Source organism: Anopheles coluzzii, chromosome 3 (assembly GCF_943734685.1).
Source record: "Anopheles coluzzii chromosome 3, AcolN3, whole genome shotgun sequence".
Taxonomy (NCBI): Eukaryota; Metazoa; Arthropoda; class Insecta; order Diptera; family Culicidae; genus Anopheles; species Anopheles coluzzii.
Window position 1 is genome coordinate 25,296,107 of NC_064671.1, and position 26,566 is coordinate 25,322,672.

Here is a 26,566-nt window from a genome sequence, read left to right on the forward strand (position 1 = left end):
ACACCTTTGTCTGCCAATGCCTTTCGTTGTGTTGGTGACAATTTACGCGCATCTATGTTCTCGCTCGTTGTGTCATGCTATCCCATTCGCGCATATGGACGCGTGAAAACACATAAACAAACTTGGTGGCTGATTCAATTTCATATGCGCAATTTTGTTCCGTGTTGCGTGTTCTCTGAGTTAAACAAGAAGAATAGCAGAATAACATGGGAAAAACATTCCGGAATCTTGGTACGGAAAGAAATCTCGAACGTATGTTGCTCATTAAAAAATCACATATTAATTTCATTAAATACATGGAGTTGGGCATGTTGATCATGCATGAAGACAGTTAATAAAAAGTCACTACCGGATCAGCTTATGCGAAAGCAAAACATGTATGAGCAAATGAGACGGCAAAGCGCTAATGTTAACATGGCACACACATGAAATGTAAGACCCCGTGGGGGTTTTGGAGGTTTTTTTGTGACCATTTAATTTTGTTCACCAACACAATCACACACCAGCGCGAGCTTTTTGGCGGCCTCTTGAGCCCTGAAAATCCCTCACAACGACTTTCAAAAACGCTCGCCTGCGAGGGAAATTCGTACCGATTTGGACGGTTGGCGAACTCGTGAAAACCGGTTTTTGCCTAACGGTCAATGCGTTTACACACCCTCGAGTTCAGTACTTGCGGGGTTTTCGCCCGAAGATTGCCGAAGTTTGACAACCGTCTGCTCCATCCTGTTCAGCGCTGGTGTGTTCGCTTCGCTTTCCGCTCCATTCTGCCAGCATTCGAAGCGTGTCTACCGTGTTTCCCTACTTTAGGTAAGAATTTAGCTGATAATTGATCGAAATTCAAGAAATACTTATCGAAAAACGAAAGATTACTGTGGGGAGTATGTTTTGCAATATGTGTTCGATGGATTGTGTACGGTGGTGTGCGAAAAATTGTGGATTAAAGTTTCTACGCCGTGTGATGAAATGAATCCACGCGTTTCAAAATGGCGGAAACTAACGCTACCGCCGGCTTTAGCCGCGAGAAATTGGCGGATGTAAAAATGTAGCCATTCCTTGGTGTGGCGATAATTGATGAGTGGTTTGTGAATAGCGCGATAAAAGTTGTGTCGATATTTTCGATGCATATTTCTGCATCGAAGCCAAATTTCCATTGTTTCGCGTACAAGGTCACAAATATTCACGCTTCTTCTTTTTATTCTGCCTTTTTTCCACAGCTCTCCGGCAGTACAAAACTCACATTCAGAATGGCAGATAACGAGGATCTTTTAGATTATGAGGAGGAGGACCAGACTGAGCAGGTGGTGGCGGAGACCACGGAACAGCCGAAGAAGGACGTGAAGGGTACTTACGTATCGATTCACAGCTCCGGTTTCCGTGATTTTCTGCTGAAGCCTGAAATTCTGCGCGCCATTGTCGACTGTGGTTTCGAGCATCCCTCCGAAGGTGAGTTGTCAAGCGATGTTTGGACATTCTTTTTTTTTTCCTTGTTCTTTCACATGATGAGACTTTCACAATATTTTAGTAGATAGGGACATCTGATCTAACGAAGTGATCGATTTGTGTTCATTTATCTGATGAAAGAATTAAAGCGCATTTTTTAGAAATTAAATATGATTCCTATATATGAACGCAGCATTAATAAAATGTTCGGTTTTGCCTTTGTTTGTTTTTCCCCTTTGCAGTACAACACGAATGTATCCCGCAGGCGGTGCTTGGTATGGACATTCTGTGCCAGGCCAAGTCCGGTATGGGAAAGACGGCCGTGTTTGTGCTTGCCACGCTGCAGCAACTGGAGCCGACCGAGAACGTGCCGTACGTGCTGGTCATGTGCCACACGCGCGAGCTCGCTTTCCAGATCAGCAAGGAGTACGAGCGGTTCTGCAAGTACATGCCCACCATCAAGGTGGCCGTGTTCTTCGGCGGGCTGCCGATCCAGAAGGATGAGGAAGTGCTGAAAACGACGACCCCGCACATCATCGTCGGAACACCGGGCCGCGTGCTGGCGCTCATCCGCAACAAGAAGCTGAACCTGAAGAACTTGAAACATTTCATTCTCGACGAGTGCGACAAAATGCTCGAACAGTTGGGTAAGTTGCCACTTGGGATTGAACTGTGTGTTCGTTGCTAGGGGAATGGGGGGAAAGGGTTTACATGATGATTTGATTACTATTTAGTAGATAGGGACAACTGAGTCACGACAGTGATCGATTTTGTTTTATCACGCACTGAACCAATCAAAACGAACCTCAGATTAGCTACAGCAAATCTTATTTGAACAGCTTTATAACCTAACTTTTTCCGTTCTTTTCTTTAAACACAGATATGCGGCGCGACGTCCAGGAGATTTTCCGTAACACACCCCACGGAAAGCAAGTGATGATGTTCTCCGCCACGCTGAGCAAAGAAATTCGCCCAGTGTGCAAAAAGTTCATGCAAGATGTAAATACCACCACTAGTTCTACTACTTCTACTTCCTCATCTACCTCTACCACTACTACTACTACTGCTACTCGTAATGTCAATAGGCGAAAGGAAAGTTACTGTGTCGATGGGAAAAGTTTGCCGAAAAGTTGTCATTCCAGTACGCTGTGGTTGGCCAGTACGTACTCCACCATCGTCGCTGGTGTTGCTGCTGCTGTGTCGATGCCGTCGTCATCGTCGGACGCGCAGTGCCTTGTTAAATCGTACCAAAACACTAAATCGATTCACCATGTCTGGCCGATCGCGGCAACCTAAAAGCTAGAAATGCCAACCCGTGTAAAAAAAGCATAAAATCACTCCTCCGAGAGCTGTTCGCGTGAAGCCCATGAACTAGCAGCCGTGCTTTGGATGGATGTAGCCACCTACACCAAAGCGCTCGCTGTTCCTTCTCAAATGTTCGACTCCGTCCCTGCTGTGCCATGGGGCAAGGGAATTCTTCGAGAAATATGAAGCGTCGGAGCAACCGATTGAGAAGGAAGCGAAACAAACGGTAAGGGATGCGGAGCTGTTTTGCTCGGTAAACGTTGAAGAAAGCTGCTTCAACGTTGGCCACCTAGAAACGTGTGCCTACTTCGACGGTCTCTATGCAATGGTGTTTAAAATGCAACCAAACCCGTAAACCACTACCAACCTCGATAATACAAAACGATCTAGTATTTCTGTAAATCCCAACTACCCGAGCAAACGTAATCAAACACGTTCTGTGTTTAAATACCGTCGAAATCGTTCACACCTTGCATTCGCGGTCTTCTGTCCGTCGTCGTACAATACTTCCGTCGTGAACAGATCAACAAATGCGAGAACCTCTTTCCCAATGGATTTCGTTGCCCGTCCGCTTCGCATTCACAAAGTTGCATTAATGTACCAAAATGCAACTGTCCGATAAAAAAAATCCCCTACAAAAGAGGTCGCAGCGCCGCAACAGAATATGCACCTAGAGTTGCATTGAAAAAAAAGAAGAAAATATCAATTCAAGCCACATGTGCGTGCGTGCTGTTCGTGGGACGCGCACCCGCAATCGGAACGAAGCGAATGATGTCTGTCGAGAGAGTCGCCTGCCCTCCCCCGTGTGCCCGTGGTGCGACGAACCGTTTGGCAAATAGATCCGATCGTTCTCTCTGTTGCTGTTGCATCTACCGAAGCATCCAACCGAGTCGCAGCGAAGGAGCCGTATGTAGTTATAACCGTAGATAAATGCTAACAACCGCATAAGCCGTTACTATCGTTTCAGGAGCAGAAATTACAGGACCTTCCGCGAGCAATAGAGCGCTGGTGGGGAGAACTGTATTTTTGCCATGTTATTCCTTTTGGGTAATCGTCATCCTACCGAGAAGCGAAAGAGGGAGCAAGGCCGAATAGAAAAAAGCGTGTCCCCTGCCAAGCACAACCAGCCAATGTTTTTCAGCTCGTGTTTGTTTTTGGCCAAACTTTCCCCACGATATGTGTGCTAACTTCATTCGTCTTTTAATGCGATAATGATTATTGGTTCTGTTTTGGAGAGGTTCTATGACTGACACTTTACCGTCTATCAGTAACTTGAATAAGTTGTAGTATGATTTGGTTTTAAATTCGTAAAATTCCCGTGATTGCGTTTCATATCAAGTCTTTCGATGGACTCAACTTTTTATAAATTTATTCCAAATCGTATAATTGTCCTCACGCTCGTTACAAGATCCTGTGTAACAGTAACGTTTAACATTCCATATCGCGTCTTTGTCACAATCGAATTCAGTAGTAGTTAGCGCGCGAGCAGGAAAATTAGCAAATTTTTCGATGGATAATCGATGAACACAATGGAAGGAAGCCAGTTGGTCTAATTTAGTTGCATCCTTTTTTTTTCCTTTTTATTTCCTCCTTTCGTTTCATATGTGGCCGGTTTATGAAATCACCTTCAGCCCATGGAAGTGTATGTTGACGATGAAACCAAACTAACTCTGCACGGTTTACAGCAGCACTATGTGAAGCTGAAGGAAAATGAAAAGAACAAGAAGCTCTTCGAGCTGCTCGATGTGTTGGAATTTAACCAGGTATGTTAACTTCCTTTTTTTCTTCCATGATAACACCCTATTACCTTCTCTGTAACTGATTGTAACCATCATGTCATGCTTTACGCTGCTCTGCCTTCATAGGTTGTAATCTTCGTGAAATCTGTGCAACGTTGCATGGCGCTGGCGCAGCTGCTGACCGAGCAGAACTTCCCCGCCATCGGTATCCACCGGGGCATGGTGCAGGAGGAGCGCTTGTCGCGGTACCAGCAGTTCAAGGATTTCCAGAAGCGCATCCTGGTCGCGACGAACCTGTTCGGCCGCGGTATGGATATCGAGCGTGTGAACATTGTGTTCAACTACGATATGCCGGAAGACTCCGACACCTACCTGCATCGGGTGGCCCGTGCCGGCCGTTTCGGTACCAAGGGTCTGGCCATTACCTTCATCTCGGACGAGGCGGACGCGAAGATTCTGAACGATGTGCAGGACCGATTCGATGTGAATATCAACGAGCTGCCGGACGAAATCGATCTCTCCTCGTACAGTAAGTAGTTTAACGACCCAGTTTGGTGTTGAAGTACTCCTTTAAGGTATGGATATTGTAACATTATTGTTTGCTTTCTTTTTTTATAGTTGAAGGACGATAAACCGAGGGAAAAATAAGCCCCCTGCCACAATGTGTGTGGTGGGCGCGAGCGCGTTATCCCATCGTATAGTAGTGCAACGTAAATTAAACGATACTTTAACTAACCATTGCTGCGTTGCGGGTGCCATCCGGCGCTTTGCTAGCAGTTTGAAATTTTCTGGCATTTTAAAAACTATTCCTTAAATGCTACTAATAACTATGAATAACTTTTGTAAGAAGATTGATTAATTTACCTATTGGCAAAGATTTTTTTAAGTAAACTGGTAGCAAAAGCTCACAACAATAACAACAACAATATACAGGCTCAACGAGACACTAATTCCGTTCATTTGCCCGCACTACACAAATCACAAAGTATTGCATGAGTTACACCCAATCGTGTATGGGCGTTTGGACATTTTTTCAAAGTGGAAAAGAACTTCTTATGTTTTTTTATGTACTGCTACACACTCTAGCTGTGTTTATTTGGCCACCTAGCAAAGGAAAAGTCCCGTGCAATCGGGCGGGACCGACTTTCACAACTCTATTGATGTTCAATAGCACTCTAGGATAATAGCAGTTGGTAAAACTACTTTTTAGTAAGGCTTGATAATTCTATGTAATTTTGAGAGAAACAAAACAAATAAAAATAATAACAATGTATTTAGTGTGAGGAAACACCAAAACACTTTGATGAGGTTATTTTGTGAGTCGTTTGAAAGAAAGCAGTGATGCGTGTGGGTTCGGATTAGGCTCTCTCACCAAATTATCAAAAGGATGTAACGTCAGGAGTAGTAGAAAACCCATCACCGGTTTTTAATTATTTATTTTAAAATCAGTCAGCTTTTTATTGCCAAGGTGCTGTGAGATACAGACAAAACAGAATACAAAATTTACCTGCTAAGTAATACGAAAACAACATCCAAAAGTAAATCTCTATGCAAAAGGCCACTAGTTTAACAGAAACAAAATCACTGGGAGTTCGTGCGTAGAATCGTGCGTGCTTCTCCCTTCCTCCTTACAGCTTGCCCTTAGGCTTCTCACCGAACACGACCAACACTTCGTACATTTCACGCAGCGCCTCCTGCAGGCTGACGCGGAACCGTGCCAGATCCGTGTCCTTGTTCGACCGGAACGCCGACACACCGAACCACATGTCGTCTTCCTTCGGGTTGTAGCAGCATCCGTAACCGTCCTGCGTCAACGGTCCGTAGCACATGAACGCGTCGTACCGCGACGCGACCTGACTGGTGGACAGGCGCATGTGCGCACTCTTCTGCAATCCCTGATCGGCGTACAGGTCCGGCAGGGCCAGCCCGTTCTCCTTCGCCGTCAACTTCAGTCCGAGCAGATGCCGATCCACTCCGTACCCCTGGATGGCCATCGAAACGTACGCTTTGTGGGCGTTGATGGCAGCCTTCATCGCTTCCAGCTTGGAGCGCCCGTCCCGCTTTGGCTCGAGCATGGCGCGCGCGAACGCAACCGATTCCACCGAGCAGGAGCGGATCGTCTCGGTGCGGCCGTGCAGGTACATCCGGTTCTGGGCCGACTCGTAGTGTGCCCCCGGGACGTGATGCAGCCGATAGAACGCGTACTGGATCGCCATCTGGATGTAGCTGTCCGGGCTCATGCGCTGCGTTTTGATGAAGCCCTTGCCGTAGTCGGTAAAGTGCAGATAGTCCATCTGTATGTCGGCCGCCAGCTTGTCCACGAACCCAGCGGCCTGGTCGATTTCCGACCGTACCGCCGGCGTAACGTTAAAGTCCAGCTTTACCGCGCCCGCGCTCAGCTCGGCTTGATCCATCGTATTGAGGCACTTGCCGCTGCCGATGTACTCGAGCAGAAAGTCCGTCATCACGGCGATCGGTTGTCCCTCGGCCGGAGAGTGTTCGTACGTCAGCCCGTTGATACCGTTCGGTGCTACAACGAGCTGGATCGTTTTGTCGTACCATCGATTGCCACCGTTGGCAGCCGAACCGCCGCCATGGATCAGCAGATCGCTTGCCGTTACGATGTGATCGGTGCCCTGCTTCTGCGGCAGCTCGCGATCGATCGAAAGCACGAAAAGCGCCTGCTGGATGGATTCCACCGACGCTCGGTTGGTCGCGTCGGCCATCAGCGTTTCGTACGCCTGCGCCCAACTGTCCCGATGGTTGGCCGTGAGGATACCGAGCGGAGCGGCCCGACTATTCCCTTCCTTCGCGGCGATCTTCTTCAGTTCGGCAAGGATTTGCCGCTCGCTTACGATCCCACCAGCGGCAGTGAAGACCGGCAGCCGATAGTAGTGATTGTTGCACGCAACCACAATATGCCGAGAGCGTGGATTGTACTGTACCGAATCACGCTCCTTCCCCGGAATGCGACAGGTGCCGAAAATCTTCTCGTACTGCGACATATCCAGCGGCACCTTACCCATCATTTCCGGCTTGATCTTACCGCCGTCGATCAGCATCTTGTAGGCCAGGGCGGCGGAAACCATCTTGGCCGCGTACTGCAACTGCTCGTCGAGCGTTTTGTAGCTGGCCCGGGGAAACACGAGCCCAGGGCTGGAGTACACGATGACCGGATCGCGGTACTCCATGTACGCACAGCGCAGCCACCAATCGGCAAGCCAGTTGTCCTTCTCGGCCGCGCGCTGTTCCAGCAGACTCTGGAGCTTCTGGCCGATCCCGCCAGGGACGGTAAACTTCTCCACTGCCCGCTTAGTGCCAGCCAGCGTATCCCCATCGACGTGCGGTTCAATTGATCTTACCAGCTTCTGCATCGTGTCGGCCAGCTTCGGGACGGGTTGGCGCTGTAGCGCTAGCGGTCCTGCCCCGCCGGCAGCAGCAGTTGCGTAGTTTTGCTGGGACGTTGGACACATTTTGCCTGATGCGTTTGCCGCTGGAGATGATGCACTGGCGGCCGTTAAAACTCTCCCGAGTGGTGAAGCTATGGTTCGCGATTGAATCAAGCGAGTCATGTTCATTTGGCTGGAGGAGGCAACGGTTGAACTTTGGACCTAGGAGAAAAGGGTTTGAACCCGCTGACCTGCGTGCACTTCTGCCGCCAAGGGCAAACTAAAGACACGGAACTGGTAGAACCGCAAAAAAAGGTTCCGATTCGGCTGAAGCCACACAATTACTGGGCAATTTTTTGGAGCCTTGCCCGTCGCACGCAGAACACACAACCCGTTGCTCCACGTAAGCAACGCGAGCGTATAATGGGGGCACACAATACGTTCCACTGTTTCCACTGGGCCAACCCGTTTTCGGCAGCGAACGGGGGTGGGTGAACGGCAGCGAAACTAGTTCCTTGTTGCTCCGGTTTTGTTGTTGGAATCGTTCGGCTCCAGAAAGTGAAAGTAAATACGCTGATGTTGTGAGGGGTTGTTATACGAAGTAGCACCCCTTTGGAGGAACGACTGCTAATACCACGGAGAGAAGAATACGGCAGCTGATAAAATGATACGTTCTGTCATCTGTGCGGTAATGTCTGAAACCAACACAAGCACATATTTATAGCACATGCATATGTGTAGGCCTAATTACGTACGAAACAATGGGGGAGGGTTTTGAACAACAATTGCATCGTTAAAAAATATTAAAACTAAACTTCAAATAAAAAAAATGGTTCCATTAATGGAGGACAATTCCTGGATGTGATATTTAAAGAATATAAATGAAATATTTAAAATAAAATTAAATTGTACCAAAATCGAGAGGATTTCTGATTCAAACAGAAACTATATTGTTATGTGAAGATCCCAGATCCTCTCAGATCTGGCAAAACTCTTGTAATTGCTACATTTCCTCCGTCTCTTCCGCTGCATATCATTATTGCTAACACCGCCCAATCCTTCCAGACAGTAGAGGCAGCAGCTACCACATGGCTCGCTGAACGCCGGACAGTTTGTTGTAGTCGGCCAGATGACGCCAAACGATACGGCTAACGCGCCACCGGTGCACGATACCGCGTGAGCGTGACGTTACTGCGCACCGTTCGCGTACCCGCACCAGCGAGGAGTCGCGCGGAAACGCCTCAATCTCTTTGCTGGCAATTTCCCGCAGTTCCACCGGCAGGATCGTGTTCTTCCGCAGTGAGTTAACGCGCAGCCGGGCGTCGGCATGCTGCACCACGCACTGGCGACGTTTGTGGTCCTTGATCATACGCCAGTCGGCCCATTTGTTGCGTACTTGCTGGAGCTGCGTGGAAATGTGTTACCGTTAGCGTCTAGCTTGATATCGTACTGCGTTTGGTAATCGTTTTGCTTACCCGATAGCCGGCCAAATTTTGGCCACACGTTACAAATCGGGATACAAAACCCACCACCGACATTGTGAACTGGTCGCGAGCACCTCGTTTTGCACCGGCTGGTGTTGTTTTTTGGGGTGTGTTTACGTAAGGCCCGCGCGGGCACAACAAACAGCTGTCAACTGTCCCTTTTCGCAGAAACGTCAAGCTACGACCAAGGCGAACATTACCGTTTCGAAGCAGGCCGTGCGCTGGTGCGGCATTAGTTTTGCGTCAATAAATATAATTTTAATTTCCTGATTTTTTAGAATCTCTTCCAATACACGGCAAATAAACATGGATCTTCCAATGGAGCATGCGCTGCGCCGGTCGATGCTGCTGATTCGTGGACAGCCGGACAAAGCGGACCACCTGCAGGACATCCTGTTCGATACCGCCATCAAGTACACGCACACCGGCTACCGGATACTGTTCTTCACCCGAAAGCCCCTGGAACGGGTGGCGGCCAGCATACGCGAGCAGTTTAGCGATCTGTTCAAAATGATCACCTTCATCTACGTGCAGACGATCGATGCGACGATGAAGCGGTTGCTCGATCTGCAACGCTGGACCAACTGCATACCGGGATTGATCATAGTCGAATCGTTTGATTTGCTAGTAACGCCGAACCCGAACGATGGCCAGTCGAGGCAAGAATTTCAGCGCTTCCTGGTACTGTCCCTGTTGGCCGATACGGTGCGTACGATTTCGATCAAACAGAAGGGCACGTGCAATTGTATCGTGACGCTCAATTACGGTTCGCTGGAAACGTTACCGGTGGAGCTGTTTTACCGTGAACACAACGTGCTCGATGTGAATCATGTGCACGATTCGTCGGATATTCTGTCGGTTATGATGGAAAACGAACACAGTATTGCTAATAATTTACTATGAACGACAAAGAGGAAGCTTCAGGAAAAAGACTGAATTTGGCGAATAGATTCATGTATGTAAATGTAAGTTCCTTAACAAAAGTTACCTGGCTTAAGAAAATCATGTTATACACAATCACATAGACATTTTATTCTATTAACGGTGACTTTTTCCTTCTGCACTGCTCCACCTATCCTAACAACCGAACAAAGCCAATGAAAAGAACAACATCCTGCCACCGGGGATTGCTGGTCCGGCACCCTTACTTCGCCCACTCAAAGTTAGCGACCAGCGCAATATGATCCGATGGAAAGACGAGCGACGGAATCGCCTGATACAGCGACAGTTCCTCCTCGCTGGGCATCGGAATCACGTCATTCACATTCAGTGCGCCGCGCATGAAAAAGATGTAATCGATGCACGCCTTAAACCCGACCGTGTAGTTAGTGTACTCCGGACACCCGCAGGCCGATCCCATCTGGAACGGTTGCGAAAGCGAAACACCCTTCACCGCTTCGTCCACGTTGCTGACCCAATCGGGAACATCCGGCCCGACGGTCTGCTGCGTCATAAGCTGGTAGATGCCACATTCCGGCGTGGAATTAAAGTCACCACAAAACACGAGCGCCAAATCGCTCACTTCCGATAGTTCGTACTGCTGCCGGATGCGCTCGTGCTGCTCGCATACGTACTGCATTGCATATCCCATCTGCAGCAAGCGCACGTGGTCCGCGTCCGGCGCGAAGTACAGGTGCGTGTTGGCGACGAGTAGATGCTTCCGGGGGTCATGCTTGCTCCGTAGCAGGGTAAGCTGCAGTGCAGTGGAACGGTTCGCTATCCGCTCCACCAACGGTTGGTTGTCCCGTATCCTGTCCCACAGCTGGGGATAGCGTTCCAAAATTTCGCTTAAAATAACGCCATCCTTTTCAAGCAGTCTGTAACAAACGAACAAACGACATTCATAAAACAAGCGTGGTGTGCTGAGCAACAGTGCATCTCTTTACTGTTACTTACTCGAACTTGTTCAAATCGTAAAACGTTGCCAGTCCCTCCGCCACCTTGCCCTTCGCTTGATAGTGGCCGGCAAGGTTTTTGCGGCTGAAAATCGGCACCAAATCCAGGCTGAACACCTTCGTGTCGACCTCCTGCAGACAGATGAGGTCCGCCCGGTAGCCCAGTATCTCCTTCACGAACAGCTGCTTCCGGTAGTCGATCTCGAGCGCGTACGGTGCGGTGTAGCCGAACAGCACCGTCCGGCTGTACTCGCTGTCCGTGTACAGATCGGCCAGTATGTTGTACGACACCACCCGGAACTGCCCATCGCGCAGCTTCTGCTGCGTGAACAGATGCCGCACTTCGAACGGACACAGACCCGGGCCGGCCTGTACTGGCTGGGGCGAAATGATTTCCGTCAGCGGTCCCGTACGGCCCGCCTCATCCGTCGGTGTGCAGCTAAACTTCAGGTGCAGCCCCACGTCACCCTTCTGCACCAGATAGGACAGCTCCGACCCGACCGGCTCCCATTCGATCTGCTGCGCATTGCCCGACTCGGGCATGCGGCCCCGCGACCAGCAGTACGCACTGCACTCCGGTGTGGCAAAGTGTAGCTCCAGCCGGGACGGTGAGACGTAGAAATCGGCCAGTATCGAGGTGGGCAGTTTGACCGCATGCACCTCCGGGCTGTTGTAGGAAATTTGAAAGTCCGCATCCATCACGGTAAGCTGCACGTTCGGGTGGGTCGTTAGCTTGGCGAGCATCTCGGCGATGGTCATGTTGGTAAGCCGTTCCTCCGCCGTGCCGAGGGACACGACCACCAGTACCGGTTCCGCAGATCCTTCCACCGGCGGTTCCTCTGCGCCGCCATCTTCGGTCGCTTGTCCGGCGGGTGCCTTTTTCGCCTTTTTCCGCTTGTTTTTCTTCTGGAACTCTTTCTCCACGTTCACCCGGATACGGTCCAGGCTGCTGTCGATCTGCTCCGTCAGGTTGCGGTTGAAGTTGAACACTTTGTCGATCTTGTACCGGTCCAGCACCAGGTGAAAGCTGATCTGACACTGCTCCTCGCCCGGCAGCTGTTTGAAGTAGGCGGTCCTCATCGCAAAGCGTTGCTTCGGGACAAAGTTCGAACCGTGCCGGTGGGTATATCCTGTGCAGGGATACGGCGAACGCAGCGGGAGGGTTGTTTTCAATCGTATCCTACCGTACAGACGTGCCGAACTCAACATTGAGCCAGGGTGAAGGAACTGCTGCTGCACGATCGATCGGATGAAACGCCGGACGCACGGGACACGAGGTGCGACTACATGACAGGTTTGTTTTCAGACAGCCATGACAGCATTTGGGAGGCTGGGTGGACAATTCGAGACGATTGAAGGCTAATTACAGTCCATAATTACATTTTTAGCCCGCTTGCTTGTTCACCAAATTTCTAAAAAAGAGAAAAATGCTTTTCAGGTCACGTGTAGCCGCATGTTTCACACGTGTTGCGCCGCATTGTTGTTATTTTATATTGCCATGTAGCGGGTCTATGTCAAACTGGTGTGTGAGTGTGTGTTAGCGAAAACGTCTATGGACGTACCTCTCCCCAAGCAGGCTGTGAGGTAACGTAAACAAAACCGACCAGCCGGTGCAAAAACAGAGCAGCGTGCAAGGAAGATTATTTCTACCATCTCAAATGGTATCATAAAATGATACACTCTCTACAATCAAGTAGATTACAGTTGCAAGAGAATACCTGCCAAGTTGAAAGTTGCAATATACCGGGACCATCTGTGGAGGCGTACTGAAAAATACCGATAGTGTGAGCAAATATAAACAATACAATTCCATTATCATCATCATCCTCCTCCAGTTTGCAGCTGATAAGATTGGACTGGACAATCCAACCAACGTATTGGACACACTGAGTGACATATAGTCTCCTACCGAGCTGCGTATCAACAAGATCGATTGATAACGCGAACAACGGGGAGCGCAATTTAAAGCTCTTCCCATTAGCGAAACCCCAAAACAGATAAAGTGTGATCGGAACGATGTTTCAGGCACTGCAACGAAGATCCTCCAAGCTGTCCGTACTACGGCAGGCCCGAAATCAACAGCCCCGCATCACATACAGCTCCAGGCGACAGTATGCCTCATCCGGCGAGGGAAGCAAAGGCGGCTCCGGCAAACCCAGCGGAGATTTTTCCGACCAGGTAGAAGCGAACAAGGATAATCCGATCTCGCGCACCCTAAAACTGATCGGCAACGATGTGCAGCGGATGAAAAAGTTCATCCTACCGAGCAGTTACACAAACCCAGGTGCTAAGGGTGATACGCCCGATTCCGCGAATTCGATCGAAAACTACCTCGAACGGTACCGAAGGGACGGGTTCCAATCGCACTGCGACGTACTCGTAATCGGTGGTGGCGGTGTCGGATCGTCCATAGCCTACTGGCTGAAGAAACGAGCCCGCCAGGGCCTGAACGTGGTGGTGCTGGAGAAGGATGCAACGTACGCGCAGGCCTCCACCTGTTTGTCGGTGGGCGGACTGCGACAGCAGTTTTCCATCGTCGAAAACATACAGATGAGCCTGTACGGGGCGGACTTTATGCGTAACAGCAGGGACTATCTGGGGGACGACGTCGATCTTAACTTCACCCCGCACGGCTACTTGCTGCTCGCGAGTGAGGCGGGCGCGGAACAGCTGGAGCAAAACTCTAAACTACAGTGTGCGCTCGGGGCGAAGAATGAGCTGCTGACGGCGAAACGGTTAAAGGAACGCTTTCCCTGGATGAACACGGAGGGCATTGCGCTCGGGTGCCACGGGCTGGAGAAGGAAGGATGGTTTGATCCGTGGGCACTGCTGTCCGGGTTCCGGAAGCGTGCCATCGAGTACGGCGCCCACTACGTGGAGGGAGAGATGGTTGGGTTCGGCTTTCGGCAGCAGCCGGACATACTGGCCGAAGGCATCGAGGAAGGCTCGTACGAGGGGATCGATCGGGCGTTCGTAAAGATGAAGGATGGTGAGATGAGGGAGATCAAGTTTGCCATCGCCATCATAGCGGCCGGTGCGCAGTCGGGTGCGATCGCCAAGATGGCACGCATTGGGACGGGGAAGGGCATGCTTTCGATACCGCTACCGGTCGAGCCGCGGAAGCGGTACGTGTACGTGTTCCAGTGTGAGAATGATCAAGGACCGGGAATCAACACGCCTCTCACGATCGATCCGAGCGGGACGTACTTCCGGCGGGACGGGCTGGGTGGGAACTATCTCGGTGGCAAGAGTCCACTGCCGGAGGAGGAACCGCCGGTCGACAATTTGGACGTTGATCATACGTTCTTCGACAAGACGGTGTGGCCCAATTTGGCGCAGATGGTGCCGGCCTTCGAGGCGATTAAGGTGAAAAACGCCTGGGCCGGATACTACGAGTTCAATACGTTCGATGAGAATGGTATTGTGGGGCCGCATCCGTACTACAACAATCTGTATATAGCGACGGGCTTTAGCGGGCATGGTAAGCATTCATTCGGCGAGGGATTTTCGGTGCAGATTTTTAAATTAATTGTATTCCTTTGATGTTTCAGGCATTCAGCAAACACCGGCCGTCGGAAGGGCGGTGTCGGAGATGATCATTGATGGTGGATTCCGAACAGTCGATCTCACACGGTTCGGGTTCGATAGGATCATCGTCGATCAGCCAATGTACGAGGCAAACATTTTCTAGTCCAAACGGCGAGAGTTTGTTAAGATTGTTACAATCCTTAAATAAAATATAAGTCATACTTTCTAGACAAACCCCAATTCTGTCGGTCCATCTTTGAAACGAAAGCTTTATTTAATCTCGATCGCTGAAACACACACAAATTCTACTACTACTACTTATTAACAAAACAAAATGCAATGAAAACAAATGTAACGAACGCGCGCGCCCGTTTAAATGGCGCGTTATTCGTTGGTCTTTTAAATAAACTGTTTCGTTGCCCCCGGTTTATGTTGCTGTTAAATATTAGTTGCCACAAAAGGCGATTGGTGGTGGTGGTGGTGGTAGTCAAACCCGTCCGATCGTGGTTTGGTGGAGTACTCCACGATCAGCCACATTTACTTAAACTGTCCCGGCGTTGGTCCGAACAATCCTCCAGCCTGCTTACTGGCGGCACGCGACGGTGCAAAGCCCAGCATCTTCTGGATGTTCTGCCGGATGGACATCGTGCAGAGGATGTAGAGAAAGATGAAGGAACACTCGGTGTAGTCGTCGCCGGGCAGGTTTCGATGGCTCAGCCCCTGGATCCACGAGATTGGCACGAACGGTAGGCGGGCCACAATTCGCCCATCGAAACTGTGCGCAAGAAGAAAGCGTGGAGACATGATAAGCTAGACAGCGAGTGGTCACCAGCGCAGGGCGCTAACTTACATGCTGTTGAACATGCTGAGCAGTGCGGTGAACGCGAAACCGATGGCAAACATTGACTTCATCTTGACCAGCGACAGATCGCGGTTGTTGTTTTTCAGCTTTTCCTCATCGCGTTCGATTTTCTTTTTGTGGTTCTTGTCTAACGATTCGCCGAGCGTTTCTTTCCGTTTTTCCACTGCAAAAAGGAACGAACCAGCATTAGCTATGCGAAGCTAAAGTGCACCAGACAACGGTGGAGCGCCAAAGACTTACATTTTTTGCTCTGCTTTTCGACTTCTCCCTTCAGCTTTTGGTACTTTTCCGTGCGATAAACCATCACCCAGGTTAATCCTAGAATTGGCGAAAGGGAGAACATGGATTGATCATGTTAATTTGTACATAAATAGTCACCGTTCTACTGCTGTTCGTTCCACACTTACCTTCTCCCAGCAGTGCGGTGAAAATGGATATGAAAACAATTAGCAGCGTATCGGCCCACATGTTGGTCGAGCTTGTTGGAAGGTTTTCGTGGCTGGAAGCGTACTTTTTGATACACAATTTAAGGAATAATCCACAGCAATTGGTTTTTTCTCCTTCAAGTGTGTTCGCACCTGCTGATTAGCAGTTTGTTGGTTCCGTATCGGTGCGGGGTAAATGGAAAAGTGTCATCTGCTTTGGTTGATGTGGAACAACATTTGTTGCCAAAGCAACTCCGCAAAGCTATACGCACCCGGGGCGCTTCACGCTTTCAGCACGTCGCTGTAACCGCACTCTCTAGCAGCTCGAATAAACGTCACCGAACTGCTCGGGAAGAATGACAAGACGAAAGGAGCTGCTCGAATTTCCATGACTTGGCACAAAACACACACAAAACACATCGTCCGTGCATCGCGAATAAATCTCGCTACTCTTTGTGAAGCATTTGCGAAAAAACCCCCTGCGGCACGTCTCGGAGTGCAGCGTAAAGGATAAGCGTAGCCCGTCGTGTGTGTGATAAAAGAATTGTTTGTCGTCCGTTTCAGCGATGGTTTCGCAGACTGCAGCAGCGGCCGCCCCAGCCGACCCCATCGTGGATGTGGAGATGGAAAGTGCCGAAGATGCGGAGGCCGCAAAGAAAGATGCGGAGCTGCTGGCGGTCCAGGAAATCCGTGACCATGCCCGACAGATCGACAAGGCGGTCGTGAGCAAGGAGCCGCGGTTCATACTGCGCGTGCTGCGTTCGCTTCCGACGACGCGCCGCAAGCTGGCGCTGGTGGTGGTGCGCTCGCTGGCCGTGCAGCTGTACCCGGCCGGACCGGAGCGTGACGGCATAATGGCGTACATCGAGGACTATCCGGCCGGAGCGCAGGAGCCGGAGCTGCCTCGTCCCCGCGCCGCCATCAAGAGCCCGGTGCCGGAGGTGGACGCTTACTTCCATCTGCTGCTGCTGGTGCGCCTGCTGGACAAGAACGATCTGCCGAAGGCGACCAAATGCTCGCAGGATCTGATGGCGAAGGTGGTCGGGCAGAACCGCCGATCGCTGGATCTGATTGCGGCCAAGAGCTACTTCTACCACTCGCGGGTGGCCGAACTGAACAACGATTTGGAAAGTATTCGCTCGTTCCTACACTCCCGGCTGCGTACGGCCACACTGCGGAACGATTTCGAGGGCCAGGCGGTGCTGATCAACTGTTTGCTACGCAACTATCTGCACTACTCGCTGTACGATCAGGCGGACAAGCTGGTGAACAAGTCGGTGTTTCCGGAAACGGCCAGCAACAACGAGTGTGCCCGCTTCCTCTACTATCTGGGGCGCATCAAGGCGGCCAAGCTAGAGTACAGTGTGGCGCACAAGCAGCTGGTACAGGCACTGCGGAAAGCACCCCAGCAGGCCGCTGTCGGATTCCGCCAGACGGTGCAAAAGCTGGTGATCGTGGTGGAGCTGCTGCTTGGCGATATACCCGAGCGGAAGGTGTTCCGACAGGCTGCACTGCGCCGCTCGCTCGGCCCCTACTTCCAGCTTACTCAAGCGGTGCGGATGGGCAATCTGCAGCGTTTCGGCGAGGTGCTGGTTAACTTTGGCGAACAGTTCCGTCAGGATCACACGTTCACGCTGATCATTCGCTTGCGGCACAACGTCATCAAGACGGCGATCCGTTCAATCGGCCTGGCGTACTCGCGCATCAGCCCGCAGGATATTGCGCGCAAGCTGGGCCTGGATTCGCCTGAAGACGCCGAGTTCATCGTGGCGAAGGCGATCCGCGACGGCGTGATCGAGGCCACGCTCGATCCCGAGAAGGGGTACATGCGCAGCAAGGAGAGCACCGACATCTACTCGACCCGTGAACCGCAGCTCGCTTTCCATCAGCGCATTTCGTTCTGTCTGGATCTGCACAATCAGAGCGTGAAGGCGATGCGCTACCCGCCCAAGTCGTACGGAAAGGAGCTGGAAAGCGCCGAGGAGAGACGGGAACGGGAGCAGCAGGATCTGGAGCTGGCGAAGGAGATGGCCGAGGAGGATGACGATGGATTCTAAGCACTCGGCAGCAAAAAAAAAAAGGAACATCAACATCAGAGAAAAGCTATGCGCCCTGGTGTATCCAAGCGTTTGGAGTGTTGGAGATCGTATCTTACAAAACACAAACTCCAGAAATAGGTTCATTTAATGGTTTGTTCGTCGTGCAAAATGCGTATTTCCCTTTTTTGAATAATAAAGATAGGAACTGCAACAATTTCTACACCTAAAACGGGTTTTGAGTACTTTCATGTGGTCAGTTCTCTGCTAAACATTCGAAAGATTCATTTTACTAAATTGCGCGAAATTATTGTATGAAGTATCTTAACTGAATTGCAATGTAACATAAGCTAATTTTATAAGATGTAATGATAATGAAGCCGGAGTTGTAGAATATCGTGAAATTTAAATTTCTTTCTGAACGCTCCCGAAGCCGAAAGTCAAGCGGTAAAGAAATTTAACATACTGGGCCTGATTTTCAAGAAAATTAATGATGGCTTTTTTGTTTTAGGTTATTGTTTCGCTAGTTGATGTGGTTTAGCGAAATGAAAGAACTGCTTTATACAGCAAACAACATCTTAATTCGCTATTTTAAAATTTTACAAACATTTTACCCCATTTCATGTTCAAAATAAACCGGTCGACCAACCGGAGTTTTCGTTAAAAGTTGGCGTTTTTTGACAGTAGCTTCGTTAAAAGGTGGTCGATTGCAGCAAGCAAATCTGTGCCCAGATTTCGTTGCCAAGCAAGCGGAACGATTTGTCGGAGCCAGAACTGACCGAAAGACATTTCTTGTCGCGTTTATTTTCTGTAGCAGCTCGCGTACTCCATTGTGTGTTCGGAAATTGTAGTGTTAAAAATTGGTGTGGTCAACGCGGAAACAAAACGCATAAAACACGCTTCACAGCGGGAACCGATCCAAGCGCGTCCCTGACTGCTTTTCTGTGCGATTGCGGAGAAAAAAAGGTATGCTGCGGTTTCGGAGCGGAAGGATACACACAGATGATCACGGCGACAGCGGCCAGTGTAGGGGAAAGGATTTTTTTTTACGAAAATAGCGGGGCAACACACCGACCCAATAATGGTGGATGGGCATGAAAACCGAACCCGACAGTGCGTAATTGGAAACACTATTCTAATGCTTCCCCCGGGTTGGTTTGGTTTGCGGAACCTGAACGCGTGCCTGCCAGTGAAGTAGATAAGAAGAAAACAGACTCGGAAGAAACAGGCGAACTGTGGAAAACTGCACAGTGTGCATGGGTGTGTGTATGTGTGCGCGTGTGTGTGGGTTTGCCTGCAAAAGATCGCAGTAATCCGCGGCGGGGCGACCCATCACTTTTGACAGCCGCAGCAGCGTATCTCGGGCTGTAGCAACGATTCTAGAGTGAACCATTTTCCGGCCATAACGGAACGAGAGATCGCGTGGAGCTCGTCCGGTGCCGCTCTGCATGAAGAAAGTGTCCCAGGTTCAAGCACCCCCCGTCCCCGCCCTCACTCAACACAACCCGGATGAAAGGCCACCGAGGAAGGAGAAGGAGTGTTGTTCTTCGTTGACAGTGTACATGCCCCGTGTGCATGTGTGTGTGTGTGTATGGGTATCTAGTTGTGTGGGCTAGTGCGTACACGGTTGAAATGTGTGCGTGTATGTGTGCTATGTGCAGTTTATTTTTTTTCGTTCCGGAAAAGATTAATTTTCTCAGGGACATCAACCACACCAACCCAGAGCCGTGCCGACGAGGATTGTTGTGAAGAAAGTGTTATCAAAGTGTTGAATGGAAGATAAAACTATTCTCCGCCCGCAGCCAATCGGCTCGACACGGGGGATGTACATTTTTTGGAGAGGATTGTAAAAAAATTCTCGGAAGGGCCGAAATGATGAATCCTCCTCTGGTGCGTATCGCGAACTCTCTAGCCCGTGTGTGTGTGTGTGTTCTGGCGGATGATTAGAAAGGCTTCGGCCCAAGCGGCCCAAGCGCAATAGGCGGAAGGTTAATGGGTGATTTTTGATTCACTGAGACTGTGGGTCGGTGCATCGGGCTCGGGCGAGTGCAGCACCCTTGGCCCAATTTTATGTCACAGCATCACACATGCACACACCGCCTCACCCCCAAGCCCCATCGGTGGAACATGCCCAATAGCACCCTTTCATGTAGCAATTGGCAAATGTTTTGTATAAAAATGAAGCTTTTCGCTCAATTTGCGTCGCTGAGAAGTGTTCTACATGTTTGTAAACCCAGCCTACGGTGCCATTTTGAACGGCATTGCAACCAGTTGTCGATGACTCCTCCTTGCCACTCGCCGCTTGCTCTGATGACAAAGTTTAGTTGCACATTTGTGCGTGCGTGCGTTTCTCGCTACACGGGTATGCTCGAGCATTGCACACTCCTCTCTGTGTGAGTGTGCGAAGAAAGCAGCTAGGGAGTACACAGAAGAAAAAAAAAGACACTACGCAAATCGCGGAAAGAACGTGGTGCGTGGGGAATGGTGGGTCAGGGGGTCCCATCCACTATGGTGTGGTGTAATAGTAGTAGATTAAGCGACAATAGTGCTTTCGTCTGCAGCAGTGAGAAATTGTAATATTGTATTATTTTTCTCTCTTTTCCTCTTTTAGGTGGGCATTGCGCCTCCGTCGGATAAAAACTACTCCCTCTATTGATTGGTGACCAATTGGGGAGGTGCGTAAAACGACAGGAAAACCCCCCTACCCGCCGTCGAAGTTCTTGCAGATGCAGACATGAATGATACATGGCTCACAGTTTTAAAGACAGCTGGACAAATGCATGCTACTATTTAACGCTGGGCCGTGCAGAGAATGGATGTAAGCCAAACGACGGCGCCGGGTGTGTACGTGAACTACTAATTGACTGGAATCGGCCGATCAGGTGTATGGTTGACCATCAGCACTGCCACTAGCGCGTGCCACTTGGTGAATACCTACAACCCTTGTTAAGGGGCCAGGCCAGACCAGGTCAGACCAGAAAGTGGCTCAAAGGTCAAACAACCGTCTACTGGATTGAGGGAGAAAGTAAACAAAGACCGTCGAACAGAACGACAACAATAACGCTCGTCAGCAACGTGTTACTGCAACACGGCACACAGCACGCACCAACACATCGGATCGGCAAACAACCACACTACTTTTGGCGGTGCGAAAAAAAAGAAAAGAAAGGAAGAAAAGAACCTCCACACACGGAACAGAGCAACACAAACCCCGAACTTCGCGTGCACCGTAGAATCAAATGTGTTGCTGGAAATGATTTGTAACGAGGACGTCGTCGGTTGGTTCAGAGATCTGAAGAGCTACAGCAGAATAGACACGATGTGCATCATGCTGAACATGTGCCTGCCGTTCGAGCTGCGGTTCCTCGGCACGTACCTGGAGGAGCTGGGCCGGCGGGACGCACCGGAGCTGCGTGGTGCCGAGCTGAAGGTGAACAATCCGCAGGAGTTCATCGCGGACATTGCATCGGGCGAACCGACCGACCAGCGGATCCGGCGCAAGATGGCCCTGTTTCTTGCGCTGTACCGGGCGTGCAATCATGCGTACGCGAACGAGCTGTTCAAAACGCTCGAGGGTTGGGGTGCGCGGCCCGATCTGCAGCGGCTGTTCGAGGAGGACGATCAGCAGGAGCTGCTGCTCGTGTACACGATGGCCACCAATCATCCGGTGTTTTCGTTCGAGCAGCGGTTGCACTGTGGCGAAATTTTTAGCAAGCTGAAATCGCTGGAACTGAAAGCAGCTGCTAGCCCACGGTCGGGGGAGCGTGAGGAGGTTGCGCTCGAGCAGCAGCAGCAGCAGCAGCAGCAGCATCATCACTCGCAGCAGCAGCAACAGCAGCATCTTCATCAGCACCATCAGCAGGCACCATCGCAGCATCATTCGATGGATTCGTTGCATAGCAACAGTCCGCAGCAATCGCCAATACAGCAGCAGCAGCAGCAGCCACACCATCAACAGCATCAACCGCAGCATCTACAGAACTCGACACCTCCACCGGCCGTGCCGCCACCGCCCGGTACGGCAACGATTCATGCACTGCCACCGAATGCGGCATTGTCGATGCAGAATCTTCCCCAAGGGCCGTCCTCGCTCGGGCAGCCGATCACGCTGACCTACGCAGGATTGCCCGGATTGACGCAGGTAAGGTGCTGGTGAAGGTGTTCTTTTTACGGGTACCAATGGCCAAGAACACAAACAAGAAGATTTTTCAATGATAAACATTTTGTGCGATTATTTTCGAACAAAGCAAGTGAATCATTAATGTACAATATCATCGCTTATTGTCGTTACAGACGCTTGCTAATGATGTCACGCTTACTACGACGCACTTCCTGGACCCAATGCATTCGCTGCCAGTGCAGACAGACTTTACGATTCCTCCGCCAGGACCACCAGCCGGAACCGTGTCATCGCGGTGGGTTCAATCCGTTTACCAGCAGGTAACAAAAAAAATCTATCATTATGGTTAAAACAAATTGAGTTGCTATTGTGTCCAGCTTCTGATAATTTGTGTCAATTTATTTCTTCCTCCTCTTTTTCCCTGCTGCTGTTACACTTCTATCAGCTATCTTATCCGCCTCCGTCATCATCGCCCCACATGAGCAACCCATCATCGCCGATCCACAGTCGCACGACAAGTCCAACCCGCATTCACCCGAGCAGTGTGCAGCATCGAATAAGCCGCAACCAGCAGAATGACCAGCAACAGCAGCAGCAACAACAACAGCAGCAACAACAGCAACAACAACAACAGCAGAATCAATCGCAAATGCAAAGCTTAAAATCTGTTGATGAGGTAGCAAAGAACTACTCGCGGGATGGTTGGCCAAGGAAAGATCTAACGTTGGGTTTTTGCCTTTCCCAGGACCAGACGATGGTGATGCTGAGCCAGATGCAGCTGCGAAACGGCATTCGGCAAGCGCACAACACGTTGCCGCGACAATCGAAACAGAGCTACGTCAGTCAGCAGCTTCCGCCATATCATCACCAGCAGCAGCAGCAGCAGCATCATTCGCAGCAGCGGGATAGCGGTGGCAGTGGGATCTACCATACGGCAAACTACAACGTCAAGGGTGTCGGTGGCATGATGATGGACATCATGAATCATCAACCGAACTCAACCGGTAGCGATTCGGGCAGCTCGATCGGTTCCACGGGCGACGTGTCGCCGCCGGAAACGCCCGGCGTGGTGCCAGCGACCACCATCTCCACGATTCCACACGTCCGCTCGAATCGCTCGAGCAACATGCGCAACATAAACGGCCGGCTCGAAAAGCCTTACCCACCAATGTCATACTCACAGATGCATCAGCTACAGCAGACGGTAGCGCAGCAGCAGCAGCAACAGCAGCAACAGCAACAGCAGCAGCAATTTGCCGCATCCGACCTCATGGTTACGAGTACGGCACAGAATTTTCTCACAACCGGCACGACTAACGGTGCTACGATGAGCAGCACCGGCAACAATGGGGCCACTGGCAGCGGCGTTGTGTCGGGAGGGGTGCTGATCAACCAAGCCGCTGTCGCTGTCCAACCGCAACCGGGCCAGTTTGTATACGCGGGTACACCGGCCACCTTTCCGCAGGTAAGCGTATCGCACCGGTCCGTCGCTAGTGCGGCCCTGCCGCACGGTACCGCCTTCCGGACGGCGCCGGCCTACGCGCAGACAATTCAGCAGCAGCAGCAGCAGCAGCCACAGCAGCAAGCGGCCGAACCGATACTTTACCAGTACCATCCAACGGCGGTGGTAGCCGCTACCGGCGTGCCGGGCCAGACGGTGGTAGCAAACAGCACGCTAGCGTTTCTGCCTCCGCAACCGGCATCGACGGTAGCTAGCACGCAGACCGGTCTGCCCGGTGCCGTTCGGTCGTCCCCCTCGCCCCAGATCGGTTTGCTACAGCAGACCAAGGTGCCTGGTGGTGGTGGTGGTACAGTAGGCAGCAGCTCGGTGGGAGTGTACGGAGCGACCAGCACGCTGCCGTACACGAGCGCGGCACCGTCGTGTTACAACTGCGGCTCCCTAAAGCATACCGGCCTCGATTGCCCGGAAGCGTCGATGGAGGATATGACGCGAACGTCTAACTTCACGCTAGATTACAATACAATAAGCAACAGTGCGACGTCGCCGAGCACGGTAACAACGCCGACGACCACCACGATACCGTTACTGACCGGTGGAGCGCATAGCAATAACAATACGACGCCGGGAGCGGGCGTAAGTCCCTCCGTGGATCTGTCCGCGGGCATATCCACCAGCGGGGTGGCATCCGGGGAGAGCGGCACTGCAGCTAGCAACAGTAGTAGTAGTAGCAGCAGCAGCAGCAGTAGTAGCAGCGGCAACAGTAGCAACAATAGTAGCAATACTACAAGTGGCAATGGTAACAAAAGCAACAATAGTACCAGTCTCAGCAGCAATATGATCAGTGCCAGCAGTAATAGCAATAACAACAATAACAACAACAACAACAACCATCATCATCAACAGCATCATCATCATCACCACCATCATCACGCCAATAGTGGAAGCGTGAGCAGCAGCAGCAGCAGTAACAGCAATAACAGCTCCATGGATGTGCCCTTGACCAGTAGCCTGTTGCCGGTGGACGGTGTCAGCGGCAGCAACAACAGCAGTGCCAGCAGTGGCAACAGTGGTGCTGCTGCTGCCCCTGCCATGGGGCTCAGTGGCAGCACTGCTAGCACCAGCAGCGGCAACAACAGCGCCAGCGGTACTAGTGGTGGTAGTAGTAATAGTAGCAATCTCGTTAGTGCTAGCGGTAAGTGATAATCATTGGAGGGAGTTAGAGTAATCCGGTCGAACCGTTGTTCGGTTCTGGTGGCAGCAGCACTAGCTGCGTCCGTTGCTGCCGTAGCGGCACTTCTTCGTTCGTTTCCCTTGTCGTCCACTTCGCTGCATTCTGCCAACACTACTGACCACCGTGCTTGATGAGCACGCTGACGCCGGGACGTTCTAGAACACGCGGAATGTCCTGTACGAGCCGCAAGGTGAAGAGGGAGATGGAGATAGAGAGAGAGAGAGACCGAGAGAAAGAGGGCACGTATTGGTGTTTTACAGTTGCTATCCTTTCATTTCTCCTCCGGCATATGATCTCGCAATGATGTGTCCCATCTCTTTCTTAATCAAGTGTGGTACGCAGTGTTCGTTCCCTCGTTTTACGAAAGATAAGCATATTGGGTTTTTTTTGTCCGTAATTTCTTGCGCGGAACTTTCCGCGCCGTTGTAAGGATAGGCATGCTTCGCCAGCCGAATGTTTAGCTCAGCGCCATGCGCAACAAGTGCGCAAGCAATCACTGTCCTCTGTTGTTTGCTGGCCCGACCTCAAAGCATCGAAAGACACGAAGGATAGATTTATTTTGTTATGCGTATAAACCAGCTAATGTTAGACATATCTTCCCTTTCGGCTTGGGTTCAGCATGCTATTCCGTCACTATGATGATGGATGAGCATAGCAGGGGAACGCTAAAGCGAGAAGACGAGTGTCAAACATCGTTTGGGTGTAGGTTTTTCACACTCTGTTATTTTAGTGACCTCTTAGAGTTAGGGTAGGATAGAAAGATTTTATAATTGCAGCAACAACACAGCAGCTGTGCGCGGCATTGACGAAATCCTCCAGCACAGGATGGACATTAGCATCCCTCTCGAAGAAAAAAGAAAACAATTACATTAAAAAGGGTAGCAAAAGGGCGAAAACTCCGCGCTTCTACTGCTGTGTGCGGCGATAAGCGTAGTACGATCGTGATAAGAAATCGTACCGTTGAAAACCTACCCTCCCCCCTCCTCGAACATGCTTTAGACGGTTACGCAAAGCACGACAAAGGTGTCACGTGTTGTGCATCCCGCTTTGATCATAATGTTTTGCGCGATAATGTTTGTGTATGTGTGATTGTTTAGTATATGTTTGGAAAGGTTTTACATTTTGTTGCCAATCTAACAGTGATTCACCACCCTCCCAATACATAGCCCGAGTGTGTGAGAAGTAGACATTCAGGCATTGTAGAAATTTTAATTCAGGTTTTGTGCCATCGTGAAATATTGAGACAAGGGCAGCAGATTTCCCGGTTTTCTTGAATGCTTTAATGCTGTATTCTAATGAGATGTGTTGTTTGTTACATTGCGCTACTAATATTGGCAAAATTGCACTCTCTTGGTTTTGCTTTCGATACGTGCGCTCTGTGCTTTTTTTTTTAAACATTACTTTACGTTGAACTTTAGAAATTTGCTTTCGTTCTGAAACAATCATTCGCATTTTGGATGTGTTTAGGTGTACAGTAACAAGGGACAACAAAACGGTTTTTAGCGCATAGGATAAGCATAGTAGCAGATAGTTAAATTAACGACGTATGTATGCTTACTACTGGGACAGGAAGAAACACGCCGAAGGGAGTAGCATGAGGGTAAAACAATAAAACAGCATGGTCAGGCAGGAAAAGAACGAACCCCCGAA

The 26,566-nt window shown here is 50.5% G+C and overlaps 8 protein-coding genes across 8 annotated transcripts; 4 read left to right on the forward strand and 4 right to left on the reverse strand.

Annotated features, from left to right (window-relative positions):
• The first annotated feature begins 696 nt into the window (after positions 1-696).
• Positions 697-5,780, forward strand: LOC120957484 (ATP-dependent RNA helicase WM6). The gene is made up of 7 exons (XM_040379706.2): positions 697-807; positions 1,215-1,443; positions 1,683-2,087; positions 2,321-2,439; positions 4,377-4,508; positions 4,611-5,013; positions 5,103-5,780. The coding sequence occupies exons 2-7, from the start codon at positions 1,245-1,247 to the stop codon at positions 5,114-5,116; spliced, it is 1,272 nt and encodes a 423-aa protein (XP_040235640.1). The 5' UTR covers positions 697-807; positions 1,215-1,244; the 3' UTR covers positions 5,117-5,780.
• Positions 5,781-5,886: 106 nt separating this feature from the next.
• LOC120957479 (carnitine O-acetyltransferase-like) lies at positions 5,887-8,579 on the reverse strand. Its single transcript, XM_040379700.2, has one exon. The coding sequence runs from the start codon at positions 8,060-8,062 to the stop codon at positions 6,113-6,115; it is 1,950 nt and encodes a 649-aa protein (XP_040235634.2). The 5' UTR covers positions 8,063-8,579; the 3' UTR covers positions 5,887-6,112.
• Positions 8,580-8,774: 195 nt separating this feature from the next.
• LOC120957486 (28S ribosomal protein S14, mitochondrial) lies at positions 8,775-9,509 on the reverse strand. Its single transcript, XM_040379708.2, has 2 exons — positions 9,349-9,509; positions 8,775-9,278 (listed from the first exon to the last, which is right to left on the reverse strand). Exons 1-2 carry the CDS (start codon positions 9,409-9,411, stop codon positions 8,955-8,957), a joined length of 387 nt encoding a protein of 128 aa, XP_040235642.1. The 5' UTR covers positions 9,412-9,509; the 3' UTR covers positions 8,775-8,954.
• Positions 9,510-10,364: 855 nt separating this feature from the next.
• On the reverse strand, positions 10,365-12,539 carry LOC120957481 (2',5'-phosphodiesterase 12). The gene is made up of 2 exons (XM_040379701.2): positions 11,254-12,539; positions 10,365-11,174 (listed from the first exon to the last, which is right to left on the reverse strand). Exons 1-2 carry the CDS (start codon positions 12,459-12,461, stop codon positions 10,502-10,504), a joined length of 1,881 nt encoding a protein of 626 aa, XP_040235635.2. The 5' UTR covers positions 12,462-12,539; the 3' UTR covers positions 10,365-10,501.
• A 726-nt stretch (positions 12,540-13,265) lies between these two features.
• LOC120957482 (FAD-dependent oxidoreductase domain-containing protein 1) lies at positions 13,266-15,020 on the forward strand. The gene is made up of 2 exons (XM_040379702.2): positions 13,266-14,733; positions 14,804-15,020. Exons 1-2 carry the CDS (start codon positions 13,269-13,271, stop codon positions 14,941-14,943), a joined length of 1,605 nt encoding a protein of 534 aa, XP_040235636.2. The 5' UTR covers positions 13,266-13,268; the 3' UTR covers positions 14,944-15,020.
• Positions 15,000-16,279, reverse strand: LOC120957485 (calcium load-activated calcium channel). The gene is made up of 4 exons (XM_040379707.2): positions 16,050-16,279; positions 15,883-15,960; positions 15,631-15,805; positions 15,000-15,555 (listed from the first exon to the last, which is right to left on the reverse strand). The coding sequence occupies exons 1-4, from the start codon at positions 16,108-16,110 to the stop codon at positions 15,318-15,320; spliced, it is 552 nt and encodes a 183-aa protein (XP_040235641.1). The 5' UTR covers positions 16,111-16,279; the 3' UTR covers positions 15,000-15,317.
• Positions 16,280-16,437: 158 nt separating this feature from the next.
• LOC120957483 (probable 26S proteasome non-ATPase regulatory subunit 3) lies at positions 16,438-18,335 on the forward strand. The gene has a single exon (XM_040379705.2). The coding sequence runs from the start codon at positions 16,634-16,636 to the stop codon at positions 18,122-18,124; it is 1,491 nt and encodes a 496-aa protein (XP_040235639.1). The 5' UTR covers positions 16,438-16,633; the 3' UTR covers positions 18,125-18,335.
• Positions 18,336-18,903: 568 nt separating this feature from the next.
• LOC120955529 (transcription factor mef2A) lies at positions 18,904-26,566 on the forward strand. The gene is made up of 5 exons (XM_040376483.2): positions 18,904-19,069; positions 20,715-22,244; positions 22,397-22,543; positions 22,669-22,899; positions 22,969-26,566. Exons 2-5 carry the CDS (start codon positions 21,357-21,359, stop codon positions 24,883-24,885), a joined length of 3,183 nt encoding a protein of 1,060 aa, XP_040232417.2. The 5' UTR covers positions 18,904-19,069; positions 20,715-21,356; the 3' UTR covers positions 24,886-26,566.